The 12661-nt window shown below is 49.6% G+C and overlaps 1 protein-coding gene across 14 annotated transcripts in view; it reads right to left on the bottom strand.

The window, feature by feature from the left end:
* scrib (scribble planar cell polarity protein) overlaps window positions 1–12661 on the bottom strand; it is a 482984-nt gene that overhangs the window by 142021 nt on the left and 328302 nt on the right. For 11 of the 14 annotated variants that reach the window (XM_041183767.1, XM_041183772.1, XM_041183773.1 and 8 more), the window contains one exon: window positions 10717–10773. The exons of the other annotated variants lie outside the window; for them this stretch is intronic. In XM_041183767.1, the coding sequence (XP_041039701.1) occupies window positions 10717–10773 (57 nt within the window). The remainder of the gene's footprint in view (window positions 1–10716; window positions 10774–12661) is intronic. 14 annotated transcript variants of the gene reach the window in all.

Here is a 12661-nt window from a genome sequence, read left to right as displayed (position 1 = left end):
GGAAGAATAGAGGAGCTGAATATTATTTAAATGGAGAAAGGCTGAAGAAAGCTGCAGCACAGAGGGATTTGGGGAGTCCTTGTGCATGAATCTCAAAAAGCTAACATACAAGTTCAGCAGATAATAGGGGAGGCAAATGGAATGTTGGCCTTTATTTCAAAGGGAATGGAGTATAAAAATAGGGAAGTCTTACTAAAACTATACAAAGCACTAGTTAGACCACACCTAGAATATTGTGAACAGTTTTGGTCCCCTTATCTAAGGAAAGATAGACTGGCATTGGAGGCAGTCCGGAGAAGGTTCACTAGGTTGATCCTGGGGATGGACTGATTTTATGAGAGGTTGAGTAGGTTGGGCTGTGCTCATTGGAGTTTAGAAGAATGAGAGGTGACCTTATTGAAACATAAGATTTTTAGGGGGCTGGACAGGGTAAATGCTGAGGGGTTGTTTCCCCTTGTGGGAGGGCCAGAGGGCAGAATCTCATAGTAAGGGGTCACCCATTTAAAACAGAGATGAGGAGGAATTTCTTCTCTCAGAGGGTAGTGAATCTGTGGAATTCTTTACCGCAGAGGGCTGAAGAGGCTGGGTTGTTAAGTATATTCAAGGCTGAGATAGACAGATTTTTAATCAGTAAGGGAATCAAGGGTTATGGGGAAAAGGCAGGAAAGTGGAGTTGAGGATTATCAGATCAGCCATAATCTCATTGAATGGCAGGGCAGACTCGACAGGCCGATTTGCCCTCCGGCCAACCGTAACATTGGGTGGGTAGTGAAAAATCCCTGTTAACTGCGCCTTTAATAGACTTAGTAGCCCTCTTAACTGTCAGCAGGCTCGCTCCCGAGTTAAGCGCACCCCCACCAAGCGAAATGTCGCTCGAGTGCGCGATGACGACAGGACGCTCGGCCAACGCCAGCGCGGGCTATTTTACTCTCGAGCTCGTTGGGTGCATGCCTACACTCCGAGCAGAAAATTCTGCCCTAACAGAATTTAAATTCCACCAGCTCCCATGGTTGGCCTTGAACCTGTGTCCCCTGGGCCTCTGGATTACTAGTCCAGTGACATTACCACTACACTGTCTCCCCTAAATTGTCTCCCCTAAATTGTCTCCCCTAAATTGTCTCCCCTAAATTGTCTCCCCTAAATTGACTCCCCTTAATTTGTCTCCCCTAAATTTGTCTCCCCTAAATTTGTCTCCCCTAAATTTGTCTCCCCTAAATTTGTCTCCGCTGTGAATCACTTGGGAGATTTCTTTCACATTCTTCCCCTACAGATCGGACAGAACATAAGCAGCTGCTAGCTTCAGACAGCCAGATTCCCAGAATTTTTCAGTAATCCACGATGTGGACTTGCAGGAGTTAGGGCAGCTATCATCTCTGTGTACACAGAACCCTGTACAGCTAAAGATCAAGGCTAAAATTAGCATGGACATGTTTGCGCTCCAAGACTGCTGATTAAAGGCATCAACCATGGAAAAAGGAGCTCAGCCCAACAAAAATGGCCTTAGAACCATCCCGTAGCTCTCTCACACACACATCCTGTCACTGCACTGGGAGCACAGCTGAGGAAGGCTTTTCATATCACATTCCAACACATCCACCCAGTTCACCAGAGTCGCAGCTGACAATCCACCCAAACCTCTGACCTTCCATTCATTATTCCTGTAAAATCCCCACGCACCCAGAGACCCATCCATCCGTATCACAAAATCCTCACCCAAACCCCAAAGCCCCGTCTCTCCATACCAGAGAATCGCCACCCACATCCTCAGAGCTCCCATCGATGGCGTAGAGGTATTTTCACTGAATAAGTCACTGCACTAGCCACGGCAGATGGTGGAATTTGAATTCAATAAAAATCTGGAATTAAAATTCTAACGATGATTGTCAAAACCATCTGGTTCACTAAGGTCGGTTAGGGAAGGAAATCTGTTGTCCTTACCTGGTCTACATTGACTCCAGGCTCACAGCATTGTGGTTGACTCTTAAGTGCCTAGCAAGCCACTCAGTTGTATCCGTTATGAAACCGGACGGACCACCTGGCATCGACCTAGGCACCAGAATGACAACGGCAATCTCAACCCCGTTGACCTTGCAAAGTCTGCCTTACTAACATCTGGGGGCTAGTGCCGAAATTACGAGAGCTGTCTGACAGACGAGTGAAGCAACAGTCCCGGACACCACCATCACCATCTCTGGGTATGCTCTGTCCCACCGGCAGGACAGACCCAGCAGAGGTGGCAGCACAGTTGAGAGGGAGTTGCTCTGGGAGTCCTCAACATCGGACCCCATGAATCTGATGGCATCAGGTCAAACATGGGCAAGGAAATCTCCTGCTGATTACCACGTACCGCCCTCCCTCAGCTGGTGAATCAGTGCTCCGCCATGTTGAACACCGCTTGGAGGAAGCACTGAGGGTGGCAATGGCGCAGAATGTACTCTGGGTGGGGGACTTCAATGTCCATCACCAAGAGTGGCTCAGTAGCATCACTACTGACCGAAATGACATAGCTGCTAGACTGTGTTTGCGACAGGTGGTGAGAGAACCAACAAGAGGCAAAGAAATACATGACCTCATCCTCACCAACCTGCCTGCCACAGATACATCTGCCCATGACAGTATAAATAGGAGTAACCACCACACAACGCCGCCTCCACATTGAGGATACCCTCCATCATGTTGTGTGGCACTACCACTGTGCTAAATGGGACAGATTTTGAATGGATCTATTAAGATTGGGCATCCATGAGGCGCTGTGGGCCATCAGCAGCAGAACTGTACTCAAACATAACCTCATGGCCCGGGATATTCCCCCCTCTACCATTACCATCAAGCCAGGGGATCAAGCCTGGTTCAACGAAGAGGGCAGGAGGGCATACCAGGAGCAGCACCAGGCATACCTAAAAATGAGGTGTCAACCTGGTGAAGCTATAACACAGGACTATTTGCATGCCAAACAGCATAAGCAGCAAGTGATAGACAGAGCTAACTAACGGATCAGATCTAAGCTTTGCAGTCCTGCCACATCCAGTCGTGAATGGTGGACAATTAAACAACTCACTGGAGGAGGAGATTCCACAAATATTCCCATTCTCAATGATGGAGGGAGCCCAGCACACTAGTGCAAAAGATGAGGCTGAAGCATCTGCTACAATCTTCTGCCAGAAGTGCCGAGTGGATGATCCATTTCTGCCTCCTCTGGTGGTCTCCAGCATCATAGGGCCTCCTGGATGCCCAATCTTAATAGATCTATTCAAAATCTATGCCATTTAGCATGATGATAGTGCCACACAACACAATGGCGGGTATCCTCAATGTGGAAGCGGCACTGTGTGGTGGTCACTCCTATTTATACTGTCCAGGTATGTCCTGTACACAAAAAGCAGGACAAATCCAACCCGGTTAATTACCACCCCATCAGTCTGCTTTCGATCAGGAGCAACGTAATGAAAGGAGTCATCAACTGTGCTATCAAGCAGCACTTGCTTAGCAAAAACCTGCTCAATGATGCTCAGTTTGGGTTCTGCCAGGGTCACCCAGCTCCTGACCTCATTACAGCCTTGGTTCAAACAAGAACTTCCAGGTGGTGGTGTTCCCATCTATCTGCTGCCCTTGTCCTTCTAGATGGTAGTGGCCATGGATTTAGAAGATGCTGTCGAAGGAAACTCTTGCGGTGCATCTTGTAGATGGTACACACTGCTGCTATCATGCATTGGTGGTGGAAGGAGTGAATGTTTGTGGATGTGATGCCAATCAAGCGGGCTGCTTTGCTCTGGACGGTGACAAGCTTCTGAGTGTTTTGGGAACTGCACTCATGCAGGCAAGTGGAGAGTATTCCATCACACTCCTGACTTGAGCCTTGTAGATGGTGGACAGGCTTTGGGGAGTCAGGAGGTGAGTTACTGGTCACAGGATTCCCAGCCTCTGACCTGCTCTTGTAGCCACAGTATTTATATAGTTAGCCAGTTCAGTTTCTGGTCAATGGTAACCCCCAGGATGATAGTGAGGGGTTCAGTGATGGTAATGCCATTGAACATCCAGGGGTGATGGTCTCCCTTGTTGCTGATGGTCATTATTTGACACTTGTGTGGCACGAATGTTACTTGCCACTTGTCAGCCAAACCTGGATATTGTCCAGGTCTTGCTGCATTTGGACATGGACTGCTTCAGTATCTGAGGAGTTGCGAATGGTGCTGAACATCGTGCAATCATCAGTGAACATCCCCACTTCTGACCCTATAGTGAAGGTAGGTCATTGATAAAGCAGCTGAAGATGGTTGGGCCAAGGACACTACCCTGAGGAACTCCTGCAGTGATGTCCTGGAGCTGAGATGACTGACCTGCAACATCCACAACCATCTTCCTTTGTGCTAATTTTGACTCCAACCAGCAGAGGGTTTTCACCGAATCCCATTGACTCCAGTTTTGCTGGGGCTCCATGATGCTCAGTCAAACGCTGTCCTGATATCAAGGGCAGTCACTCTCACCTCAACTCGGGAGTTCAGCTCTTTTGTCCTGCCTTGGAAATATATCACTGTTCCTTCACTGTCACTGAGTCAAAATCCTAGAACTCCCTTCCTAACAGCACTGTGGGTGTACCTACACCACATGGACCGCAGCAGTTCAAGGAGCCAGCTCACCACCACCTTCTCAAGGGCAACTAGCGATGGACAATAAACACTGGCCCACCCAGCAAAACCCACATCCCGTGAATGAATACAATAAAAACCGAGCCCCATGTATCCATATCACAGAATCCCCACCCACAACCCCAGAGTCTCCATCCATCCATATCACAGAATCCCCACCCACGCCCCCAGAGTCTCCATCCATCCATATCATATAATCCCCACCCCCACCCCCAGAGTCTCCATCCATCCATATCACAGAATCCCCACCCACACCCCCAGAGTCTCCATCCATCCATATCACAGAATCCCCACCCGCGCCCCCAGAGTCTCCATCCATCCATATCACAGAATCCCCACCCACAACCCCAGAGTCTCCATCCATCCATATCACAGAATCCCCACCCACGCCCCCAGAGTCTCCATCCATCCATATCACAGAATCCCCACCCACGCCCCCAGAGTCTCCATCCATCCATATCACAGAATCCCCACCCACACCCCCAGAGTCTCCATCCATCCATATCATATAATCCCCACCCACACCCCCAGAGTCTCCATCCATCCATATCACAGAATCCCCACCCACACCCCCGGAGTCTCCATCCATCCATATCATATAATCCCCACCCACGCCCCCAGAGTCTCCATCCATCCATATCACAGAATCCCCACCCACACCCCCAGAGTCTCCATCCATCCATATCACAGAATCCCCACCCACGCCCCCAGAGTCTCCATCCATCCATATCACAGAATCCCCACCCACGCCCCCAGAGTCTCCATCCATCCATATCATATAATCCCCACCCACACCCCCAGAGTCTCCATCCATCCATATCACAGAATCCCCACCCACACCCCCAGAGTCTCCATCCATCCATATCACAGAATCCCCACACACACCCCCAGAGTCTCCATCCATCCATATCACAGAATCCCCACCCACGCCCCCAGAGTCTCCATCCATCCATATCACAGAATCACCACCCACGCCCCCAGAGTCTCCATCCATCCATATCATATAATCCCCACCCACACCCCCAGAGTCTCCATCCATCCATATCACAGAATCCCCACCCACACCCCCGGAGTTTCCATCCATCCATATCATATAATCCCCACCCACGCCCCCAGAGTCTCCATCCATCCATATCACAGAATCCCCACCCACACCCCCAGAGTCTCCACCCATCCATATCACAGAATCCCCACCCACACCCCCAGAGTCTACATCCATCCATATCATATAATCCCCACCCACGCCCCCAGAGTCTCCATCCATCCATATCACAGAATCCCCACCCACGCCCCCAGAGTCTCCATCCATCCATATCACAGAATCCCCACCCACACCCCCAGAGTCTCCATCCATCCATATCATATAATCCCCACCCACACCCCCAGAGTCACCACCCATCCATATCACAGAATCCCCACCCACACCCCCAGAGTCTCCATCCATCCATATCATATAATCCCCACCCACGCCCCCAGAGTCTCCATCCATCCATATCACAGAATCCCCACCCACGCCCCCAGAGTCTCCATCCATCCATATCATATAATCCCCACCCACACCCCCAGAGTCTCCATCCATCCATATCACAGAATCCCCACCCACACCCCCAGAGTCTCCATCCATCCATATCACAGAATCCCCACCCACACCCCCAGAGTCTCCATCCATCCATATCATATAATCCCCACCCACACCCCCAGAGTCTCCATCCATCCATATCATATAATCCCCACCCACACCCCCAGAGTCTCCATCCATCCATATCATATAATCCCCACCCACACCCCCAGAGTCTCCATCCATCCATATCACAGAATCCCCACCCACACCCCCACAGTCTCCACCCATCCATATCATATAATCCCCACCCACACCCCCAGAGTCTCCATCCATCCATATCACAGAATCCCCACCCACACCCCCAGAGTCTCCACCCATCTATATCATATAATCCCCACCCACAACCCCAGAGTCTCCATCCATCCATATCACAGAATCCCCACCCACACCCCCAGAGTCTCCATCCATCCATATCACAGAATCCCCACCCACGCCCCCAGAGTCTCCATCCATCCATTTCATATAATCCCCACCCACACCCCCAGAGTCTCCATCCATCCATATCACAGAATCCCCACCCACACCCCCAGAGTCTCCATCCATCCATATCATATAATCCCCACCCACGCCCCCAGAGTCTCCATCCATCCATATCATATAATCCCCACCCACACCCCCAGAGTCTCCATCCATCCATATCACAGAATCCCCACCCACACCCCCAGAGTCTCCATCCATCCATATCATATAATCCCCACCCACGCCCCCAGAGTCTCCATCCATCCATATCACAGAATCCCCACCCACACCCCCAGAGTCTCCATCCATCCATATCACAGAATCCCCACCCACACCCACAGAGTCTCCATCCATCCATATCATATAATCCCCACCCACACCCCCAGAGTCTCCATCCATCCATATCATATAATCCCCACCCACACCCCCGGAGTCTCCATCCATCCATATCATATAATCCCCACCCACACCCCCAGAGTCTCCATCCATCCATATCATATAATCCCCACCCACACCCCCAGAGCCTCCATCCATCCATATCATATAATCCCCACCCACACCCCCAGAGTCTCCATCCATCCATATCACAGAATCCCCACCCACACCCCCAGAGTCTCCATCCATCCATATCACAGAATCCCCACCCACGCCCCCAGAGTCTCCATCCATCCATATCATATAATCCCCACTCACACCCCCAGAGTCTCCATCCATCCATATCATATAATCCCCACCCACACCCCCAGAGTCTCCATCCATCCATATCATATAATCCCCACCCACACCCCCAGAGTCTCCATCCATCCATATCATATAATCCCCACCCACACCCCCAGAGTCTCCATCCATCCATATCACAGAATCCCCACCCACACCCCCAGAGTCTCCATCCATCCATATCACAGAATCCCCACCCACACCCCCGAGTCTCCATCCATCCATATCATATAATCCCCACCCACACCCCCAGAGTCTCCATCCATCCATATCACAGAATCCCCACCCACACCCCCAGAGTCTCCATCCATCCATATCACAGAATCCCCACCCACGCCCCCAGAGTCTCCATCCATCCATATCACAGAATCCCCACCCACACCCCCAGAGTCTCCATCCATCCATATCACAGAATCCCCACCCACGCCCCCAGAGTCTCCATCCATCCATATCACAGAATCCCCACCCACGCCCCCAGAGTCTCCATCCATCCATATCATATAATCCCCACCCACACCCCCAGAGTCTCCATCCATCCATATCATATAATCCCCACCCACACCCCCAGAGTCTCCATCCATCCATATCACAGAATCCCCACCCACACCCCCAAAGTCTCCATCCATCCATATCACAGAATCCCCACCCACGCCCCCAGAGTCTCCATCCATCCATATCACAGAATCCCCACCCACGCCCCCAGAGTCTCCATCCATCCATTTCATATAATCCCCACTCACACCCCCAGAGTCTCCATCCATCCATATCATATAATCCCCACCCACACCCCCAGAGTCTCCATCTATCCATATCATATAATCCCCACCCACACCCCCAGAGTCTCCATCCATCCATATCATATAATCCCCACCCACACCCCCAGAGTCTCCATCCATCCATATCACAGAATCCCCACCCACACCCCCAGAGTCTCCACCCATCCATATCACAGAATCCCCACCCACACCCCCAGAGTCTCCATCCATCCATATCATATAATCCCCACCCACACCCCCAGAGTCTCCATCCATCCATATCACAGAATCCCCACCCACACCCCCAGAGTCTCCATCCATCCATATCACAGAATCCCCACCCACGCCCCCAGAGTCTCCATCCATCCATATCACAGAATCCCCACCCACGCCCCCAGAGTCTCCATCCATCCATATCATATAATCCCCACCCACACCCCCAGAGTCTCCATCCATCCATATCATATAATCCCCACCCACACCCCCAGAGTCTCCATCCATCCATATCATATAATCCCCACCCACACCCCCAGAGTCTCCATCCATCCATATCATATAATCCCCACCCACACCCCCAGAGTCTCCATCCATCCATATCACAGAATCCCCACCCACACCCCCAGAGTCTCCATCCATCCATATCACAGAATCCCCACCCACACCCCCAGAGTCTCCATCCATCCATATCATATAATCCCCACCCACACCCCCAGAGTCTCCATCCATCCATATCATATAATCCCCACCCACACCCCCAGAGTCTCCATCCATCCATATCATATAATCCCCACCCACACCCCCAGAGTCTTCATCCATCCATATCACAGAATCCCCACCCACACCCCCAGAGTCTCCATCCATCCATATCACAGAATCCCCACCCACACCCCCGGAGTCTCCATCCATCCATATCATATAATCCCCACCCACACCCCCAGAGTCTCCATCCATCCATATCACAGAATCCCCACCCACACCCCCAGAGTCTCCATCCATCCATTTCATATAATCCCCACCCACACCCCCAGAGTCTCCATCCATCCATATCATATAATCCCCACCCACGCCCCCAGAGTCTCCATCCATCCATATCATATAATCCCCACCCACACCCCCGGAGTCTCCATCGATCCATATCATATAATCCCCACCCACACCCCCAGAGTCTCCATCCATCCATATCACAGAATCCCCACCCACACCCCCAGAGTCTCCATCCATCCATATCACAGAATCCCCACCCACACCCCCAGAGTCTCCAACCATCCATATCACAGAATCCCCACCCACACCCCCAGAGTCTCCATCCATTCATATCATATAATCCCCACCCACACCCCCAAAGTCTCCATCCATCCATATCATATAATCCCCACCCACACCCCCAGAGTCTCCATCCATCCATATCACAGAATCCCCACCCACGCCCCCATAGTCTCCATCCATCCATATCATATAATCCCCACCCACATCCCCAGAGTCTCCATCCATCCATATCATATAATCCCCACTCACACCCCCAGAGTCTCCATCCATCCATATCACAGAATCCCCACCCACGCCCCCAGAGTCTCCATCCATCCAAATCACAGAATCCCCACCCACGCCCCCAGAGTCTCCATCCATCCATATCACAGAATCCCCACCCACACCCCCAGAGTCTCCATCCATCCATATCACAGAATCCCCACCCACACCCCCAGAGTCTCCATCCATCCATATCATATAATCCCCACCCACGCCCCCAGAGTCTCCATCCATCCATATCATATAATCCCCACCCACACCCCCAGAGTCTCCATCCATCCATTTCATATAATCCCCACCCACGCCCCCAGAGTCTCCATCCATCCATATCATATAATCCCCACCCACGCCCCCAGAGTCTCCATCCATCCATATCATATAATCCCCACCCACGCCCCCAGAGTCTCCATCCATCCATATCATATAATCCCCACCCACACCCCCAGAGTCTCCATCCATCCATATCATATAATCCCCACTCACACCCCCAGAGTCTCCATCCATCCATATCACAGAATCCCCACCCACACCCCCAGAGTCTCCATCCATCCATATCATATAATCCCCACCCACACCCCCAGAGTCTCCATCCATCCATATCATATAATCCCCACCCACACCCCCAGAGTCTCCATCCATCCATATCATATAATCCCCACCCACGCCCCCAGAGTCTCCATCCATCCATATCATATAATCCCCACCCACACCCCCAGAGTCTCCATCCATCCATATCATATAATCCCCACCCACACCCCCAGAGTCTCCATCCATCCATATCATATAATCCCCACCCACACCACAGGAGCCCCCCCTAGCCACTCAAAACAAGCCACAGCTCTCACTCGTAAATTAGTCCAAAATGAATCTTCATCTCCATACAGAATGCAAGAACAGTGACAAACTGACATTAACTGAATGACCAACAGAATGAAAATTCTTTGCTATTAAGCAAAATGTAAATCAACTACTGTTGGGGAAAAGTTCTCACCACTTTCTCCAGTTGCTCTTGCTCCCACAGTGACGACTCACGAACCATCTCAATTTCCTTGAAAGAGCAGAGGTATAGACAGATAGAAAGAGAGAAAGACAAACAGACAGTTTGTTAAAAAGACAAGTCTAAAGGCCCTGTATCTGAATGCATGGAGCATTCACAATAAGGTAGACGAATTAACAGCACAAATAGATGTAAACGGGTGCGATATGATTGCAATTCCAGAGACATGTCTGCAGAGTGACCAAGCTGAGAACTGAATATCCAACTTGATATTTAGGAAGGGCAGGTAAAAAGGAAAAGGAGGTGGGGTGGTGCTATTAGTTAAGGATGAAATCAGTGCGATAGTGAGAGGGGATATTGGCTTAGAAAATCTAGATGTGGAATCAGTCTGGGTGGAGCTAAGAAGCAACAAGGAGCAGAAAACATTAGTGGGAGTTGTCTAGAGGACTCCCAACAGCAGTGGTAAGGAAGGGGATGACATTAAACAGGAAATTAGAGATGCATGTAACAAGGGTGCTACAGTGATCATGGGTGACTTTAATCTACATACTTAGATGAGGGAATTAAGTGTAAGTCTCCAAATTTGCAGATGACACAGAGCTGGGTGGGAGGGTGAGCTGTGAGGAAGATGCAGAGATGCTTCAGTGTGATTTGGACAAGCTGAGTGGGTGGGCAAATGCATGGCAGATGCAGTATAATGTGGATAAATGTGAGGTTATCCATTTTGGTAGCAAAAACAGGAAGGCAGATTATCTAAATGGCTATAAATTGAGAGGGAGGAATGTGCAACGAGACCTGGGTGTCCTTGTACACCAGTCGCTGAAGGTAAGCATGCAGGTGCAGCAGGCGGTAAAGAATGCAAATGGTATGTTGGCCTTCATAGCCAGAGGATTCGAGTACAGGAACAGGGATGTCTTGCTGCAATTATACAGAGCCTTGGTGAGACCACACCTGGAATATTGTGTGCACTTTTGGTATCCTTATCTGAGGAAGGATGTACTTACTATAGAGGGAGTGCAGCGAAGGTTTACCCGACTGATTCCTGGGATGGCGAGACTGGTATATGCTGAGAGATTGAGTCGATTAGGATGTTTCTATATAGACTGGACAAGCCAGTTTTTTAGACCAGTACATTGAGGCACCAACTGGGGAACAGGCTATCCTAAATTTGGTATTGTGCAATGAGAAGGGGTTAATAATCTTGTTGAAAGGGGTCCTTTAGGGAACAGAGACCATGACATGATAGAATTCTTCAATAGGATGGAAAGTGAAGTAGTCTGATCTGAAACTAAAGTCCTAAATCTAAACAAAGGAAGCTAAGAAGGTACGAGAGGCGAATTGGCGAAAATATATTGGGGAATGTAATTAAAAGGCATAACCGTGGATAGGCAATGGCAAATATTTAAGCAATAAATGTATACGTTGCAACAGTTATACATTCCTTTCTTGTGCAAGAACACAACAGGAAAAGTGGCCCAACCATGGCTAACAAAAGAAATTAAGGATAGTATTAGATCCAAAGAGGAGTCATACAAAGTTTCTAGAAAAAGTAGCAAGTCTGAGGATTGGGAGCAGTTTAGAATTCAGCAAAGGAGGATCAAGAGATTGATTAAGAGGAGAAAAATAGAGTATGAGAGTAAACTTGCAAAGAACATAAAAGCGGACTGTAAAAGTTTCTATATGTGAGAAGAGAAAGATTAGTAAAGACAAACGAAGGTCATTTACAGTCCGAAATGGGAGAATTTTTAATCGAGAACAAGGAAATGGCAGAGCAATTAAACAGCTACTTTAGTTCTGTCTTCACGGAGGAAGACACAAGTAACTTCCCACGAATGGTAGGGAACCAAGGGTCTAGTGAGAAGGATGTCAAGAAGATATAATAATGTTATTGGAACTTATCGTAAAATACAGTAATAGTGGGATGTGTCTATATGTATGT

This window comes from Carcharodon carcharias, chromosome 3, assembly GCF_017639515.1.
Source record: "Carcharodon carcharias isolate sCarCar2 chromosome 3, sCarCar2.pri, whole genome shotgun sequence".
Taxonomy (NCBI): Eukaryota; Metazoa; Chordata; class Chondrichthyes; order Lamniformes; family Lamnidae; genus Carcharodon; species Carcharodon carcharias.
Note: the sequence above shows the minus strand (reverse complement) of the source record. Positions and strands in the feature narration are given on the sequence as shown.